The sequence below is a fragment of the Ascaphus truei genome, chromosome 2, assembly GCF_040206685.1.
Source record: "Ascaphus truei isolate aAscTru1 chromosome 2, aAscTru1.hap1, whole genome shotgun sequence".
NCBI lineage: Eukaryota > Metazoa > Chordata > Amphibia > Anura > Ascaphidae > Ascaphus > Ascaphus truei.
Window position 1 is genome coordinate 354,167,457 of NC_134484.1, and position 20,553 is coordinate 354,188,009.

Sequence of the window (20,553 nt, forward strand, 5' to 3'; positions counted from 1 at the left end):
ACACACACACACACACACACACACACAAATAAATACACACACACACACAAATAAATACACACACACACACAAATAAATGCACACACACACACAAATAAATACACACACACACACACAAATAAATACACACACACACACAAATAAACACACACACACACACACAAATAAATACACACACACACACAAACACACACAAATAAACACACACACACACACACAAATAAATACACACACACACACACAAATACACACAGATACACACATTGAAGAGCAGTGGAGAGCAGAGGCAGCGACGGATGTGAGGGGGGGGAGGAGATCCGTGCAGGCAGCTCCCTGCACACAGTCACTGGGCAGGCAAATGTACAACTCTCCCCTCCCTCTCCCTTCTCCTATCACCCCCCTACCTTCTCCTATCACCCGGGGCAGAAGGGGATGGGATACCGCGCAGACAGAGGAGCAGGAAGGCAGACACACACACACTCACCGTGTGCTCTGCACAAAGGCCCGCCCCCGGCTTCCTCTCTGACTGCAGCCAATCCCCTGCGGCCCGGCCGGGATGAAGGAGGGATGGTGGGGAGGGATGATCGGAGGGATGGTGGGGAGGGATGATCAGAGGGATGGTGGGGAGGATAATTGAGGCGCCCCTCTAGGCAAGCCGCGGCGCACCAGGGCGCCGGGGCGCACAGATTGGGAACCGCTGGTCTACAGGGTTACAGTGAAACCAGGGCTCTGTAAACGCAATTAGCTATTGCCACATAGTATCCGTCAAAGGGTGCAACATCACTGGTAAGTATAATAAATTCACTAACGATATATTTAACAAGGAAACCACCCCTTCTATAGAAGTACACAATCCTGTGGTAGTACCACTACCCCTACACACTTAGCACAAACATGCAATATGTAGTCTGTAGAATGCCAAATCCTAGCTGCTCTTGGTGATTTGAACCGGAGTTGTAGAGGGTTACAGCGAACCCAAAGCCGGAGCAGTGGATGAAATATTAGCAAGATGTAACCAGCCATGTAGGAGCAGCAGAGAAACGCAAGCAACCTATCTACAGGGAGACCGGCAATATAATCGCTAACTGGAGGGGTGTAGGAGAGGGGAGGAAGGGGGACGGGGTTTTGGCGAACCCAGGCAGAGGTAAGGAGAGTATACAAAGAGTAAGTAGAAAGAGTAGAGTGATTCTGGCAGCAGCGTTTAGGATAGATTGTAGGCGAGACAGGTGAGAGGCAGGAAGGCCGGACAGCGGGAGGTTACAGTAATCGAGAACGGAGAGAATGACGGCCTGAGTCAAGGCGTATCTTTGTTATATTGCGGAGGAAAAAGCGACAGGTTTTAGATACATTTTGAATGTGAGAGGAGAAAGTGAGAGAGGAGTCGAGTGTGACCCCTAGGCATCGTGCTTGCGTTACTGGGTGTATGACTGAACTTCCAACAGTAATGTAGAAGGAGTAGTGGGGCCAGGTTTGGGAGGAAGTGTGAGGAGCTCTGTTTTTGACATGGTAAATTTAAGTCGGCGGAGGGCCTTAGCCTTAATCTGCTGGGCCAATGATTAAAGTTTTATCTGCCATGTTATTGACTCCACTTTAAGAATACACTACCTCCATATTTTTTACATGTCTCTAAACTGTGGGCTATACCAGGGGTGCGCAAACTGGGGGTCTGAAGATTTTTCTGGGGTGGAGCGGGTGGTTGCAAAGGCCCTGCACTCTTTCCCAAGGTATTTCAATTAAATGCCGGGGGATCGCGTGAGGCCTCTGCAACAATAATCTTACTATAATTCAGACACTGTGACGCGTTCCCATGGCAACGGGGCGTCAAATGGGGTCATGTGACGCGTGAAATGATGCCACAGGTCACGTGATGTGACGTCACATGACACCACAGCGTCATTTGATGCAGCTGCAAGGTAGTAGGGAGGGCGTGAGCACCGGGGCAGTCCAGACATGGGGGGGCACAGCAGCAAAACTTTGCGCTCCCCTGGGCTATATACATCAAGACAACAGTTTTGCAGTTCTGGGGCAACTACATTTATCCTTTGAAACATATGGTGCAGGTTTTGTGTCCCAGAATGTTACTTTTACCTTGACACATAAGCCCGGATACATCAAGCTCTGGTAATGCAAGGGGAGTAGGTAGTGTACTGTTTTGGTGTGTTAACCCTTTCCATGCCTGTGGCACACCTTGGTAGCCACAAGCATCAAAGGGGTTAATGTTATTCCTACCTTAGGGTTCTATAATAATAGATATTACAGAAGCCTATGGTAGTAATATTAGTAATGGGATTGTGATGCGGTAATAAACGCATTGTTAACGGTCGCGTTAATTCCTGCATCGCTACTATGGGTCAAATACCGCACCCAGTAAATTATAAACGCAATCTTAATGACTTCCGTCATAGAATGGTGGTAATACAATAATTTTTTGTGGTCGGGTGCGCTAATAACTCCGTTTTAACGGAGGTTGATGTATCCAGGCCATAGACCCCTAAATTGGAGTATCTAATTCTAAAGAAAACCCAGCAACTCTGAGGAGTTTTTCACAATCTACACAGGCTAAAAATGTTAAAACCTTGCACTTGTTTAACAAACGTTCTAAGAATAAGATGCTTCTCCTCGCAGATTCATCTGACTTAGTAACTAGCCTTGTATCTGCTTGTTTAGGTCTCTTATTCTCAATTAGCAGCAAAGATAAAAAAGCCAGAAATGACTTCAGCAATTTTTCTCACACATGCCAGTATAAAGCCTTGCTAGGTAATAAAAACCTCCCAAGGTTAAAGGAATTAAAGGTGCTTTCCTACTGAATACAGTATATATGTTGACATAATGCCATATTTACTAAGCAGTGCTAAACTGTAAGGCAACTTACAGCCTATTGAAGTTCATTATGTTTTAGCACTGATTAGTAAATATTCCATATTCATGTATTTTTTTTATGCTTTCTAACATGATTTTATTCAGAATTTATTTCCCTCATTGCAGCACTCCACTAACACTTTGGCCTGGACTCATCAAACTCTGGTAAAATGTAGGTAACATGGCACCCAGAAGAAACAAAAAAACCACTGGGTTGTATTCCCACAATTTTCTGACATCAATCGTAAGTCATCAATATTGCGGTAATATTTTCCGGCATGCAATATTTTTAGACTAGTACGAATTAGATAATTAACGGAACTGATGATGGGTTAATTACTGCATCGTGAGCATGTGGTAGGGTAATGTAATATAAATGATCACATAACACTATGGTAGAAGTTACATTAACCCATTTGATGCCTGTGGCTACCAAGATACACCACAGACATCAAAGGGGTTAATATTACTAAAATTACACTACCTACCCCCCTTGAATATCTAAATGGTTAGTAAAGCATTGGGCCCCCCTGCCTCCCAGCAAATATACCCCCCCCCCCATGTTGAGTAATGGTAATATAATAAATTCTTGCAGATGAAGAGCCTTCAATCAACTGAGCATCCAGGGCTTTGTGCAAATTGAGGATCCACCATGGCCATGGATTACAAATAGAACATCGGGCCTGGATTGTTTTGTTTCTTTATACCATTTTTTCTTTTTTTTATGGTTTGGGGTCAATTTTATGGGGGGGGGGGTGTTATGGTTCGCCATCGGTCCTTTTTTGGATTACTTCCAGGGGACTACGGCCCTCAAGATGAGGACAGCCTTCATCCAGGATGGGGACAATTAAGAGATTGTATTACAGCTTTCCAATGATTGCCAATGTAGCTATATAAGCACCCATTAAAGCTACTTTCTTTTTTTCTAGTTACTGTATTATTTTTTCTGTTACAGCGGCGAAAACCCTTATTAGCCACATTTAGCTAAAAGGGCTATTGCCCATTACTCAACAGGGGGAGAATTACGTTTGTTGGAGGTACTGGCTGTAGTTGCCCCGTGGAGAGTGGTTAGGCCCCCCTGGGGAAATGGTGGTAGGGTTAATCTCTTGTTTGCCTTAGCAATTGGTAAAGCATTGCATGGCAATGCTTTACTAGCCACTAAGGTAGCCAACGGGGGTAGGTAGTGTAGTTTTATTTGTGTATTAACCCCTTTATAGTTCTTAGTGGTCAGCTAGTCACAACTATACAAAACAGGGAACATGCATCCCTGAATCAGTGCTTAGAAAAAACAAGTTAATTGATTGAAAATAAAGCCATACTGTCCATTTTAGGCAAAAACTGGTAGGTCCGGACTGTTGGATGATTGCATGAAGCTAATAACGTTCAAGGGGTCATAATGTGCTCCAGAGGGTAGCTGTGCAGGGGATGCCTGCAGTCCCACCAGAGTGGGTACAACAGACCCCCTTCCAGTATGGCAATATATTCCTCCTGGAGATAGACCATAAATATGAAATGAAAAGTAAAGTCCTTGAGTCAACAGTATTTTCAGAAACTGGAGTTATAATATTTTTTTCTTTATAGCACTGCAGTGTATACATACAGAGAAGTCCTGTCCGTATCAAGCTAACAATCTGACTTTCCCTTAGTAAATTAGATTAAGCAACTCCACAACGAGCCAACACTGGGATTTCAATTGGGCTCACTTAGTACAAAGACAGTGGCATTACCCCTGTCCAACTCCGGTCCTATTATTTGTGATTCACATGTTCCACACACAGCTAGATCACTAAAGGGGATAAACTAGCTGCGTTGAAATGTGGTATTATTAAAAGATGGGAACGCAGTGCTGTTTTTAGAATAATTACTGTGTTTGAGAGACCATAAAAAACGCTTTCAAATAACTAGTGGAGAGAGACCTATGCACAAAAAAATGGGCACCCCTGAGATACCTGGGAAATATGCTAATTGTAATGACTGCTATTATCATATTTCCAAAGTATCTCAGGGGTGCCCACATTTTGTGCACAGGTCTCTCTCCACGTTCTTTGAAGGTGTGGTTCAGGATAGATAGATAGATAGATAGATAGATAGATAGATAGATAGATAGATAGATAGATAGATAGATAGATAGATAGATAGATAGATAGATACTGTAGATAGATAGAGGACGTGGGACTCTGAATAAAATAGTTTCTCTCTCATCGAACCGCAAATATTCATGCTTCTGAATAAACGTCATATATGTTGCGAAGTCGAATGTTGGAGAATTATACGCACATATCTAGTGACAACTATTAGAAATTACTGTTAATCAACACTAGCAATGCAATTGTGGAGGGGTGGGAGATCACACTCTTCTCTCTATGGGGTAGATCCTCAGAAGGTCGATAATCTTATAAGGTTATGTTATCTCATTTTACCATACCCATCACCATAGCCCATATCCTCAAAAGCGCAAATCATATGGCAATGAGCCGTTTACCTACCCATGGAGATCCTCAGACCTCCGTTACTGTTAAGGTTATGCTAATAATGTAACCATATTTAGAGCCTGCTGAAAGCTGCCCGTACTCACGTCTAAACCCTGAGGAGCATTGCGTTCTTTCTCCAAATAGCCTACAAGGGAAAAGGGGAAGGTCTTAATTGGTACCCATATGAATGGACTGAGTGTAGGAATTAACCCTTTCATGACATGTTCTACTAACAGATATATTGTGGAACATAAAAATGGCTGAAACACAACAACAAATGATTGAAAACATTTTTTTTTACATTTCTCCTATTGTCACTTATTCCCATTATAGGTTCTATTATTATGTTACAGTACGTGTATTACTGCTGTGAAACGCTACGTACATAGATGGCACTATACATAAATAAAGATTTACATACATACGTACAAATAAGGCTCCATCAGTCCCTACAAGGCTCATTGCTTTCCTCCCCACCTCAGTTATTTGTTGTCCTACAAGATAAGTGGGTCTCCTCACAGGTTGTGTTATGTCTCTGGAACATCTTGGTTCAGGGAGCCTTCAGGCTTCGGCTCCCAGGCAAAGGAGAACATATGCCTGCATTACCCAAATGCCACCCAGCAATATTTTTGGTAATAACCGATATTGCCAGGTATCGAATGTAGCCGTGAATAGGTAATTTGGCATTGATTCATTTTTTCACTCCACCGCCGCTGACGATATGGCTTTCGTGAATAGGTAGATAAATGAAATGGGTGTTGAACAATGATAATGCCAATTTCTTTCTTCTCAACGTTTAGTGAATCTACGACATAGTGCTATTTACAGGGTCGCTTATATAAAAGTTACCAAATAAGGTGATAGTACTTCTTTATAAAAAAATCCTGGTACTATCGGCATAATTCATTTAATTTTGTCCCCCCTCAAGGACCCTGGGAGAAGAGTGATATTGAGAAAACCAATTGATGTTGGGATAGGGATAACAATCAGTAATAAAGCATGAAGAAATGAATGAGTGTTTCATGATTGGTGAGGATCAGGGAATATGCATGGTGAATGTGAAGTACAGTACTACCTATGTATTTTTTTATTCAGTGCTTGTAAAAGTGCAGAAATGGTCTGTGTGGAGTGACGTCTCAGCAATCTTAAACACTATCACTAACCAGAGTTCTGGACCGGCAATTATATAGTTCTTCTTGTTGCATATACTCTTATGTTACACTGAAATCAAGATAATTTGTTACTTCCACTCCACAACGGTTAAATCCACTTTTTGTTTTTAAATTGATGCATACTTAAGTATTTTATATATAGATTTTAAAAGGGGTACATTATATGGGAATCAACTCTTGACTTGAAAACACCCCATCCAGCTTATTCTTTGATGACTGACAGAAAAGGCACAGCAAGATCGATGGGTGCTGGCATATTATATGTGGCCCTCATCAATGTGTCACTTCTGTTTTTATTTTAACTAAAGATTTCCTTTTTTTCTACAAATGAATCACAAAAGAGGTGATGGCAGGTTAAAAAAAAAAAAAAAAACTTTAATGCAAGAACTCGTTCCATCTGGCCTGCCAATTTTTGGAGCCAATTAGCAAAGTAAGTAGCCTTGCAATGCACATTTTTGAAGATAAAAGGGGCCCAAAAAAATGCACTACAAAGAAAAAGCAGAAGAATTATTCTTACAGGTAATTTTCTTTCCTCTTCGTGGAAGTAAGACAAGTGGGAAGATCCTCCCCTTGTCAAGCGGAACAGGAAAAATGGAATCTCCTTCCTCCATATAATTCCCCCTTGCCCTGGTATTTTGGGGTGTTCCCCGAGCTCCAATCAAACACTGGAGGCCCCAAAAACAAATTAACATTAAAGAAAAACACACAAAAAGGAAGGGAGATTGCTATTAAGGAGTTCGAGGAATGGAAATTATTGGTAAGAATCATTCTTCCACTTTCCTCTTCTCCCTTGATGGCAATAAGATGAACGGGCCGCAGCAAAGTAATCCCCAAGGGAGGGAAAACAACAAGAAAAACAATCTGGACGAGCAAAATTTCAGGTCTTAAAAATTATCATATAGTAGGTCACTTTTTCGTCAACTGTTTTATATTAGACTGGATTGGTAACCATGCCCTGGATGTTGCAGGGTGGATCAGAAAATCCACGGCTGATTTTCAGTATAAATACAGACCATGAAAGTGTGGGTTCCTGACTCTTCTTATTGGGTTTTAAGAAGGAAGTGTCAGAAAAGTTAAATGCACCCACCAAGGGGCATATCAGGTTGTTCATACCACTTAGTACCAAGGCCCTGATGAGGACAAGAGTGCAGCCTGCCACCACAAAATGAATGTCTGTGTTTTATCCCTGCATGTACCACTGAAGGCAGACGCAATGTTCACAGGGCCAGTAAAGAAATGTGTGTATTTTAACCACTGACCTGGAAATTGTATTTTGGTACCTAAGACAAAAATAATAATAATAATAAAATAACTAAACCCATAGACCCCCCACCCCCCCCGGCCGCAGATCGGATCCCCTAGGGTGTGCTAAGGTCTGGATACATGTGTCTTGGTGGTGCATACCTGTGAGGAACAGGAGGGCCTGAGTCTCCCGTGATGGTATGGGGGACAACAGGGACAGGTTTCTGGGGTACATGCCTTCATCTGGTTCTAGTGGTGCAGCGCCTCCATCTCTGGCAAACCCTATCAGGGTAGGGTGAAATCCTTCCAGATAACCCCTCGATGGGGCGAGAGATTTCAGTCTCACACAGTCTCTTATAAAACAAGTAGCAGCAGCTCTTTATTATCCGTAGCAGCACACAGCAGTAATCAGGTGCAGCAGGTCTTCTCTCTCCAGACTGTACCCCTTCAGGATGGGCTGTCTGGGACTCTCTGTTCCCCTGCCACCACCCCAAGTCACAGGCACTCAGGGTGGGGCTAGCTCTTCCCTCACCCCCTAAGCAGGGTGAGGGGCACTGGTCCACCGCAGTTCTATCAACTCTACTCAGGGCCTGCCTGAGCTCCTCCAAATGTGATACATAACTCTCCAACTCTGAACTGACACACTCCTTCTGCTGGAACACACTCAACCTAAATTGATTGCACTGCCCTTTATGACTTTGGCAGGCCCCTCCCCTATGTCTCTTGCCTCAGACACAGAGTCAGGCGGCCTACCTCCACCACTCAGGGCAGGGCTTGAAGCGGGGGAAACCCATAATAACTACTGGCAGCCTGCCCTTAGCAGGACTTACACCAGTAGGAGGAAAGACATATAGCCCAATATCTTACCAGGGCTACATAACTTTAACATTTATTTTCCAGGGTGAAATCTTTACTATAAAATGGAGGCATTATTGTCTTCACCAGAGAAAAGACTGATATGAAATGTTTTGATTTCCCATTCCATCATGCAGTGTAATGGATTACACAGAAATGCGGCAGTGTATCAAGATCACAGGGACAAAAGTAATGTATATTCTTCACTGAGCCCTTATGCACCTACAAAGGGGAGGCAGGAATAAATGGGATATGCATGGGATTTATGGAGAACGAAGAAACAAAAACATTCAGTTTAAATAAAGGATGGTTAACACTAGCTTTATTTTTTAAGTTACAAATAATCACACTGTAAAATGTCCTTATTTCTCTTTTGATCGATTAACCCAGCACAACAGTTCTGGTCTCAGCACATAAAAATAAATGTTTATTTTGAAGATAAATACAGTACTCACATAAAAAAAAAATAGTACAAAATGACGGTGACGTTCAAATAAGTCATAATATCCTCAAATGATTGTGGCATAATATTCTGTTTCTGCGTAAAATACAGCTCCACCCCGTTATAGCGCGATCCGCTACAACGCGTATCCGCTTATAACGGATTCACACATGGTGCAGGGTGTGTGTGTGTGTGTGTGTGTCATGTGACCCTCCTCTGCGCTCGGGCCGCACAGGGTACCCAGACGGGCCGCCAGCGCTAGAATCTTCAATTCGCCACACTTTGCTGCCAATTCGCCACAAGTGGCGAATGGCGACGGGGTTGCCCACCTTGGCCTTAGAGTATCATTAAAAGTTGGGAAAAAAAAGTATTTTTCTTGTGCTGCTGAAAATACTTATTTCTTTGGTAACTAGGACTTCTATTTAAAGCAAACTATTTTCTTTAATGTTTCACAAATCAAACTGTAGCGCTACGACTAACATGAAATTAAAAAGATGCAATCTAGCTGCAGGAGGTAGCTTTGCAGTGCATTAGTTTAACACATTTGTAACAAGCATCCTTGCTGAAATCGTAAGGTTACTTATGCTTCAATTATTTTGTTCAAGGAGAAATGTGAAAAGGTCAAACACTGTGACACAGGCGGTCTCACATTTTTTCCATAAAAAAGACGAAATCTGCGTTGTACTTCTATGCAATTATTTCCGAAATAAGTGGTATTTCTACATTTACAAAACCAAAGTGAAATCAAAAGAGTTTCAAATCATTTGACGGTATTTGAGAGAAGTAGGAGTACCCCATTTTCACCAATTTCAAAGCAATGCTTTTGCTAGCCATCCTGGCAGTGACGGGACCAACCAAGTGACAACACCAGATCCTACCATGAGAAACAGACTATTAATATACCCTTATTTTGGTACAGGATGTTAGCAACCGTTCATATTTGCTGAGTAAGTATTTTTGTTACTCACTGGCGGCTGTATTTCTTTTCTTTGAGGACCAGGATATTTGTTCAAATTAAATACTGAATGCAATGGATCATCAGTCTTATTTAAGCCAAATGAGCTACAAAAACATTCAGTTCTGCCCTCATCAGTTAATTAAAAGTAGTCAGCACAAAAGCAGAATTCAAAGTTACTCCTTTCTAATATGAGTTGATAACCTAATTCCCAACAGGAGAGTATTGGCTTATCTCATTTATCCAGCTACATATCTTGGCTGTGTTACTAGGGGGGTTGCAATCGCTGTGTTCTGAAAAAGACCCATCTGATTCCTCAGATCAGTGTTTTTTAACCAGGGTACCAGGGTTCCCCGAGCACCCCTAAAGGGTTCCCAGTCATTTTCAGGTCATTTGAAAGTTGTACCAAACACAGGCAGGCGGTCCTCAGTTATCCGCTGGAATCCATCCTGCAAACTATGCCCTTCTCTTTCTCTAGTGCAGAAGTGAGGAGCCCAGTTGTACGGCTGGTTCCATGAGCACAGAGTTTCCTGCGGGTCATATGTTTTTCCTTATGTCTGTAGGTGACAGGATATAGCAGCCATTGAGATACATGCTCTGCTTGCAGCATATTGCAAACTCGCCAAGTCATCACCAGCCTGCCCTCTGATGACATCTGTAGTAAAGACCCTCAACAACAAGGCTCAATTGAAGGTTGGATATGGACAACATTTTTTACGATAGCTGAAGAAAGAATACAGCAGTGATTTTTAAATTGCAATGAAAGATTGGATATAAAAAGCAGTTAACAAAAATGAAGATGATCTGCAAAATATGTTTCAAATCAATATTTTTCCAAAACTAAAGACGTCTGTAGAATTTCACAGTGAGATTCATGATCTGAATGGTCTGGTCTGAATGATCTGATCATAAATAATCTACAGATGAACAAAGTTCATGTGGAATTGTATGTACTGTACTGGTATCACATGCTTTTGATGACTAAATGCAGAGTGGGTTGGACTGCACATTTTACCAATAACTTCATTTAATGTCATTTAATAGGCTGTGGTACCTTTTAATGTACCAGTAATTGTCATGGATAAAATGAGAATCCCTCTCCTTCATATATACTGTGAAAGTTTCATCAGTGGAAAACACTCTTGCCGGCAGAACATTCATAGTGACAACAGCCTAAGACAAATCAACATTTCCCAACGCTTGAAAAAAAGTGACTACTGTTACTTACTCTCTTCACTAGGTCAGGTATCAGTTTTTGGTCTGTGAGCTGGTCAGGGGACAGACATAATTCAACTTCCAAGCTGTACTCCTCATTGTTTAGAACGGTTGTTGGGTTTCTGAAGAGAAAGAATTACACGTCATCCATGAAAAATCCAATTAAAAACAAGCAAAAGACAAGTAAATTAAGTTAAATAAAAAATGTGTCTGGCGCAACATGAATGTCGTTGTTAATCTTTGTATGACTCAAATTCTGATAATTACTGGTACAGTTAATATATCTTAAAGACAAAAGGGAAAAAACGAATTGGCTTAGTCACTGTTTTCCATGTGCTGGCTACACAAATTAGCTATGAAACTTTACAAACTTAGTTATATTATATAGCAGGGTGGTTCAGGGGACTTTCAGACATTGGATGCTAAAGTATAGTCCTTTCTAACCTTGCCTAATGCCTCACCTTTTTTATTTTTATTTTTATTAGGTTCTGTTTGTGTACCAATTTTGCAGCCGAGAGACGTTTAGTAAACAGTCCGCTGAATATGTTAGTTAAAGGCGCACAGGATAGTTCACTTACAGACTCTCCACCTCATGCTCACACAGACACCACCTAAATAATTAGGAGCCAGGACCAGGGCTGGATTACCCATTAGGTACAGTAAGCACGTGTCTAGCGGCTCCCATGGGGGGAGTGCCAGGACAATGGTCCCTCGCCAGAGGCAGAGTGGGGGGAGAGGGGGGCTTGACCCAGAGCATTGTGCTAATGGTTTCCTTACACTGGGCTCCATGCTTCAGGGCCCCCGACCCCTGATGGCTACATGTGCAGGGACTTCTGGGAGTTGTAGTGCATCTGCAGATCCAATGCTTGAATAGTTTAAGGCAGCAGGACCACAAATCTCACAATCCCTTGTGTAGCAGCCCTGAGTATATCTGTCGGTATACAGGTTGCCATCAGTACCTTGATAGGACAACAGCATCAGCAGGCAGAGATACAGGAATGGAGACTGTGTGTTTTGCTGGAAATGTGCCAATAACAGAGCAGCAGCAGACTACAACTCCCAGAAGCCCCTGTTGCTGTAATAGGAACACGTGACATGCTCCGACCAACGGCTTAGGCTAAGGCCCCGCTGCCTCAGACCACGCGCCCGCACTGCAGACTGGCGGCGCGTGGAGAGGCACTAGGGGCTTTCTGCGGTCTGTAGGGACCATTTTTGCGAGCGGGGGGGGCGTGGCCAAACGGGGGTGGGGCCAAAACCAAAACAAAGCAGGGCTCGCTCACAGCACTGCAGCAGCTCCACACACGAGCACCCAAAATTGTGCTCTCAAGACGAGCAAAATCAAAATAAATAATAAATAACTGTAATAGAATATCTAACTATAATAAATAATAAATTAAATAAAAAAGCTAGCAGCAAACTGCAAGCAACCTACAAGCTGAATGGCTTGAAAGCAATGTTTTCAAACACAAGTTTTCCCTCTTCCGTGTTTGAAAAAATTTGCTCCCATTGGCTAGCACTAGCTGGCTTGTCATTGGTTGATGGGAGCCAGTCTATGATTGGCCCCTTCGCGTACCATGTGACCTGTCGCTGCACGGCAACACAATTCTCTTGTATCCCCTGCTGGCTGACGCGTCACAGTACGTAGTCAGTTGGCAGTGAGGAGGGACTGGGACCGGATTGTGAGGATAAACAGCAATGGTGAGTTGCGCTCACGCGGCCGCCCGCGCCACCGGGCGCAGCGGGTCCCAGGCCTTAGGGAGAGGAAAGAGATAGGTTACGGGTCCAGAGAGGAAAAAGAGACTGTGACTTTCCCCAGAGAAGGAGGCAGTAGCTAATCCTAACCATGGGGATTCCGACAATGATCGCAAGACCGATTACCTTGTGTGCTACACCTGTTGAGAGGGACAGATTCTCCGGCGGAACAGAGCAGCTTATTAGCCGCTCCCCACGAAACAGGGTTGTGCAGAGCACATAAGGGGAACGAGAAGTGTGAGCAATTCGAGACAAGGTAGCAACCTGCGCAAGCACAATTGCCTACAGGGATCCCAGCATATAAACTGCTGCCCCCCCTCCGTTTGCAACAACACAGGCCTGCAACGGTTATCATCACAAGTTGGTGCCACCCACTAACTGGTGCCCCAGGGATATCGCAGGGACTACCGGGACAATGGCGTAAGCGCTGGAAAGGGGTGGAGAATTGTTGTTGTATAAGCTGTGTGTGTGTATAAACAGTGGTATGGTTAAAGTGGCGGTGGCCTCTCACCTTGTTAAACCAGGGGGAAGCCTGGCTCCCTTTCCCATCTCATAGAGAATAGAAAGGTTAACTCCCAGCGCATGTGTCTGGCGACTATGTCTGATTTTACTACACCGTTACAGTGAGATAGTCTGGGGGAGGCGGACTCAGGCCCCCACCCTCGGTATACATCTATACTAACGAGAGGGAATAAATGAGCGGCTACACTTGCGTAACCCCCAGAAAGAGGAAGTCACATGACAGGCATCAGCTTGTCAGTACAGAGGCTCCCAGGGATGTAATAGTTCCTATTGGGAGGTAGGATCTGTACTCTCTATACTTGTGACGATAGCCTACCACAGGTATTAAAGGGTTAACACAAATCACTGGGTTGAACTGAACGAGTCTTAGATATAATAAAGTATATTTATTCCTTTGGATAGGTGAACACACGAATAATACAGTAACAAACAAGAAGTACACTTACTTTGGGGTTGGGGAATGAGAAGTATGAAGCATAGCAATTCTCTCGCAATCAGGTAGCATTCAGATGATATTTAGAAGACAAAGGATACAGGGGAACAACAGTTTATAAACCTTTTGTGCCCTATCCTTAACATTGAGTACCGTGGATTGGTTTTCAATTACCTCTAGCCACTCGTTAACGTGGGAACACAATTTGACTCATGCCCCCTGCTAGTTGGTACATGCGCAGTAGAGCGCTGGGGTCTCATTTCTATAACCCCTCCTCTACATCAGGAATGCCAGCTAGTCTACCAGTTTGGGATTCTAGCAGGATATTCTTTGTTTGTGAGGTGTGAAATGGAACACTTGAAGACTGCTCTGGTTTGAGTAATCTTCGCCCTCATGCAAACAGTGGAGGTGACAAAATCCTTTGAAACATACTCAAGTCCTAGACATTGGGTCGCCTTTCTGGCCATATGCCACCCTGGTATGCAAAGGAATTTCCTCTGGGTTTTACCCATACCTTGAAATACAGTATGTTGGATAAAACATGAACATTTTAAAATATCCGGTTCCTTTGGGTCCAGCAGGTCCAAACTCCCCAGTTCTCAATGCCGGAACTGGGACACCCTATGGTCCAATTTGCGACTTGCTATGACCTTAGGAACCGGAGATACACAAATACACTTAAAACCGTTTCACATTTTAATACAGAAAACTCCGCAGTAAATTAAATCATGGTTTTTCACTAAATCCCCATTGAAAACAACGGGCTTCGCCGCCATAGACTTTCAATGGCAAACCGTCGCCATTGGCGGCTATGAGAATCCCCGCCATAGACTTTCAACGGGGCGATGCCGCCGTTGAAGTCAATGGGGTTTTTCCGCCGTAGCCGGTCAATGGGGTTTGGCCGCCATTGGAGTCTATGGGAAAAATCCCGAACTTTCAAATGGGGTTCATACTCTGTCGGGTTGGTCCAAGCGGGTCAAGGATGGTTCTGCAGCGATGCCGGAGCAGTGGCTACAGATACCCCAAACCCTGATCCTCTGGGCCCTCCGGAACCGGAGCTATGGATTACCAAATTTCAGCTTCTGACACTTAGCCGTTTTCCTGAGCTGTTTCTGCCGCCGTCATTGGAACCTATGGCGCGGCCCGCTCTTCTCGGTTCGACCCTTATCGGGGGTCCAGGATACAGGGACCCGGTTGTGGTCGAGTGGGGGGAGGTCTAGGAACTAGGGACAGAAAGAATTTTATTCCTAGGGGCCCTAGAACTGTTTATTCCCACATCACTTGTTGTTGAACTTGACTTGTAAGTGATCAAAGCTCTCCTATTGAAAATTTATCAGCTTTGCGGTTAAGAGGTTTGGACGGCAGCCAACTCGTTCCTGGAAAGCTCTCTCGAGGATTTCTCCATTGAAGTCAATGAGCCCATTGACTTTCAATGGGAAACCGCCGCTCTCCCTCTCGGACGCCATCTGCTGGTCTTCTCAGGAACAGGACTCAACAGCAAGATTCGCCATTGAAAGACATGGAGTTCCAATGGCGGCCTATGGGAGCCTGCAAAATGGTGCCTGAAAAGGCGGGAAAGTTACACAAAGGGCTATAATCACTATACAACTATTAACCCTTGTGCTCCCGGATGGATCCCAGTGTGTGTGTGATGCAGACACTGATTAACCAGATGTTACAATAAAACAGGGGGAACAGGGGAATACACATTTACATGTCATAACAGGAGTTAAATCACAGTTCTGGGTCTCAGCCCAGTTAACCCCTTGTCTCCCTGGTGAGGTCAGGGGATGGCCAAATGGGGTGTAACCCCTTTAATCCCGGGCCACCCCCTTTCTCCCTCTACAATACTCTGTACCAATCTCTCTCTCTCTCCCTCCTGTCCACCTTACTCTCCCTGTCTCTGCATCTTGTATCCACTTCCTCACTCTTCCTCCCACCAACACCCACTGCCTCTCTCCCTCCCACCTGCACTCACTGCCTCTCTCCCTCCCACCTACACCCACTGCCTCTCTCCCTCCCACCTGCACCCACTGCCTCTCTCCCTCCCACCTGCACCCACTGCCTCTCTCCCTCCCACCTGCACCCACTGCCTCTCTCCCTCCCACCTACACCCACTGCCTCTCTCCCTCCCACCTGCACCCACTGCCTCTCTCCCTCCCACCTGCACCCACTGCCTCTCTCCCTCCCACCTGCACCCACTGCCTCTCTCCCTCCCACCTGCACCCACTGCCTCTCTCCCTCCCACCTGCACCCACTGCCCGACTACCCACAATCAGTAAAAAGTCTTCCTCTCCTGGGCGCACTGGCCCCTCTATTGCTTCCTTCTGCCCCCTCCTAGCTCCCTGTCCTGCATGGACGGCCCCTCTGCCTCCCTCCTGCTTCGGCTATCCCTCTCCCTCCTGGGTCCACTGCCCCTCTGTTCATGCGTGTGTGATAATAATACTTTCAAAGATATCCTGCTTGCAGTACACTGTGCAATAAGAGCACACGGCCTAAAGGTAAGGGCTGCAGAGGGGGGCTTAATAGTCTGAAGTGTCAGTAGACCATTTGGAAACGGCACTTTCTGTTTTATGTTGCTTTCTTTAATTCATACCTTTTTGGTTGGTTCAGGTATTTTCTGGGAATTGAAAATGGCTGCTTCTGTATATAGCTTAAGCCATGCACTCCTAATTTTGCTTACACAATTTTGCAGGAACCGTGTAAGTTCTACAGCGTAGGAGACACAATCACTTAAAATAATAATAATAATAATTATTATATATATATATATATATTACACACACATACTTAGTTAAGTTATGGTGGGTAAAAAAAGCTGTGCTCAAAGCTGTGACCATGCAGCAAGCTTAAGCCTATAGGGGAACCATGCTGAATGGTTTTGAAGCAAAAGGTGGCACTGTGTGCTCATTTGCATCTCATTTCCCAGAATCCCTTGCTGCAGTGGAAGTGCTGTGTGCTGGGTGATAATGGTGAAAGGCAGACCTGTCTAAGATATGCAAATGAGCATACAGTTATATTTCCATTTGCTATATATATATATATTTATATATATAGCAAATGGAAATATTACTGTATAATTTTTTTTTTACCTTGGGCTAGAAATATATATATATATATTTTTTTTCTAGCCCAAAGTAAAAAAAAAAAATTAAAAGATTTAAAGCAGGTTCTCTCATGTTTATAAATCTTCCCATTACCATTAGGCCAGAGAGAAATTTTACTGAAGCCACAGCAAGAAGTCTCAATTTCCTTTCTGCTGGCTGTGCGCGGGGAACTGCCAAATGTGCGAGTGGAACTGTGAGAGAGAAGGAGTGGCTCAGTGAGTAAAGACACTGACTGGCACTGAGTTTGGAGCAGAAGAACCTAGTTCAATTCCTGTTGTCTGCTCCTGGACAAGTCATTTTTATCTCCCTGTGACTCAGGCACCAAAAAACACAGATTGTAAGCTCCACGGGGCAGGGACTGTGTCTGCAAAATGTCTCTGTAAAGCGCTACGTAAAACTAGCAGCGCTATACAAGAACAAACTATTATTATTAACTGCCGGTTGTGTGATGGCAGCGCCTGTCCGTCATTGCTGGATCCTCGTTTTTTGATCCCACCATGCCTTGCACTTAGAGGAGACAAACCGCGTCTGTGACACGCGGGCTACCCTCTCTCTGCCTGCAGTTCAGCGCCCTTAGGCTGCGAGGTAGTAAGGATGAGGAAACTGCGTCCCGGACGAGTGCAGATATCCATAAAAGTTAAATATATCTTGTGGTCCATTTTGTTGGGCAAAAATCCTGAAAAGTGCATAAAATCCGTAAAAACGTTAGCCCTGGTTTAATCTACTACCCTAAAACAATCAGTGAAAAAAATGAAATCATGAATTAATTTCATAACATCACTTTGCTGGCCAGTGAAAAGTACCTTAGCCATAGGATTTAGTATTTGAAATAATTACCTTCAGTGACACACTACTGCAGTTATTACAGCTTTTAGAGGGAACCACGCTTTCATGCTGCTAAATTTTGTTACAATTTGTTTTAAACGAGACCAATGAAAATATAAACCAGACACAACTCAATTAATAACAGATTCCTTAAGGAAGGAAAAGGAAAATCACAAAGCAACATTAGGTTCAAAGTGCAAGAAGCATCCGCCTCACTCAGTGTTCAAACGGCAAAATAAAAGGGATCCCAAAGTACATGCAAACCCAGCTTCCACACTACTGTACTTCCAATTTAACCTCATCACTACCACCATGGCTGGGCCCCTTTACATAGTTACATAGGTACATAGTAGATGAGGTTGAAAAAAGACCTCCGTCCATCAAGTTCAACCTATGCTAAATTTAGACAACAGATACTTTATCCTGTATCTATACTTATTGATCCAGAGGAAGGCAAACAAAAAACCCCATAAAGGGGAAAAATTAATTCCTTCCTGACTCCAAGAATTGGCAATCGGATTAATCCCTGGATCAACATCCTTCCCATGTATACTTATTTGGTATATCCCTGTATACCTTTCCCATCTAAAAAGATGTCCAACCTTTTTTTGAACAAATCTATTGTATCTGCCATCACAGTCTCCATGGGTAATGAATTCCACATTTTAACTGCCCTTACTGTAAAGAACCTTTTCCTTCGTTGCTGGTGAAATTTCCTTTCCTCCAACCTTAAGGGATGGCCCCGAGTCCTTTGTACTGCCCGTGGGATGAATAGTTCTTTTGAAAGCTCCTTGTATTGTCCCTGAATATATTTGTATATAGTTATCATATCCCCTCTTAGACGCCTCTTTTCTAATGTAAATAAATCTAATTTAGCTATCCTCTCCTCCTAAGTTAGAATGTCCATCCCCTTTATTAATTTGGTGACTCTTCTCTGCACTCTCTCTAGTTCCATAATGTCTTTTCTTAGGATTGGCGCCCAAAATTGTACTCCATATTCAAGGTGTGGTCTTACTAAGGCCCGGGCCATAGAGGGGGGGAGCCATGCTGCACAGCCGATAGGGATGCGGGGGGAGGTGGTGGGAGGCGGGGCAGTGACGTCGCTGGGCCAATCGCCCGCGACGCACGGACGTCAACGTCACGGCGCCGACGTCACGGCGCCGTGACGTTGACGCAGCTTCGCGCTGATTGGATGTTTTCAGCCGACAGCGCGCTGAAAAACAGCTTGGCGCTCGGCTGAAAACTCCATCTCGTCAGCACGCCTGCGGACGCTCGCGTGAGGCCCCTCTCAAGGCATCCTCATTGAGGATGCAGGGGCTCAGCGCGGAGCGTCCGCACGCCTCAGCACGGCCTGTCCGTCTATGGACTCGGCCTAATGCTTTGTAAAGGGGCATAATTATGTTTACTTCCCTTCCATCCATTGCCCGTTTGATGCAAGATAAGATCTTGTTTGCCTTTTCAGCTACTGCATGACATTGGGCACTATTGCTAAGCCTGCTGTCTACAAGCACTCCTAAATCCTTCTCCATCAAGGATTCCCCCAATATATCTCCATTTAATTTGACAGTGAACTGGTTTATAATCAAACACATTCTCTTTTTTTGGGAGGGTGGGGGGTGGCATTGAAGCAGTTTGATCTCCCTAACAAGATTCTGGCCTATCCAGCTGCAAATACAACACTAAACAGCTTTGCTGAGTGTGGCAGATGACTTGGGGGGGGAAAAAAAACACATCCCCATAATATATTAACAAGAAACAACATAAATAATCCATAAGTAGGTTCTGCTCGGCCCTCCACCTGCATCTGCTTGTCCAATCTTCTGCACTGTAAGTGGGGACACGGAGGAGAGACAGGCAGAATCTTAATTCACTGGGTCCACAGACAAACCTGTGGCATCACTGCAGAGATTGCAAACCTACTGCTGTAAACACTCCTGGGCTCTTCTCTCACATTGGGGCTTATTCAGAAAAGTGCAATAGCGCTGATTTGGTGCTGCGGCCCGGAATGTTCCGTTCAAGTCGGTAGGTCTTTCCGTATGGTAGTGCCAAATCAGCGCTATCGCACTTTAATTAATTGGCCTCTTTGTTCTTATGTTGTTTCTATTTATCTGCATCTGACGCGCTCCCATTTGGATGGACCTTGTATTGAGTTGTTCAGTCACTGATGCGGAACACACTTATTGAGTATTACATGTTCTGCAGCGCACAGTACGTGTTCTACACTATGTGAGAAGAAAGTATAATGGCAATATACTGTATGGGAAGAAAAAAGACGTTTCAGCACGCAGAAGAATCCAACACAATGCATGCGTCTACCGAGTCTGGTTTTAATAATAATAATAATAATACTTTAATCACATTTGCTGACTTTGTGTAAAGAATAACAGGCGAGAACAATACAGGTTCTGTGTTTCAGTTTCCTGCTGCGTATTCGCATACAATTGAAAAATTATTATCACTTCATTAGGCTCCAACATGGGTTGCGTAGTGAGCGTTAATGGGACATGTCGTAGGGCAAACCTTGTGGCAATACATCCCAGCTGATGAGCATGTCTGTAGATATTGACTAAATGAGCATATCTGTGTATGTAGATTCAGACCCTTAATTAGCCACAATGTAATTATGAATTGCATACATTATATGTATGACTTTTCATGTACAGCATTGTATGCAGGTAGAGCAAAAAATCTATTGCTTTGTCT

At 44.0% G+C, this 20,553-nt stretch overlaps 1 protein-coding gene across 2 annotated transcripts in view; it reads right to left on the reverse strand.

Annotated features, from left to right (window-relative positions):
- Positions 1–20,553, reverse strand: part of RFTN1 (raftlin, lipid raft linker 1) — a 252,601-nt gene that overhangs the window by 90,147 nt on the left and 141,901 nt on the right. For both annotated transcript variants that reach the window (XM_075586894.1, XM_075586893.1), the window contains exon 4: positions 11,225–11,333. In XM_075586894.1, the coding sequence (XP_075443009.1) occupies positions 11,225–11,333 (109 nt within the window). The remainder of the gene's footprint in view (positions 1–11,224; positions 11,334–20,553) is intronic.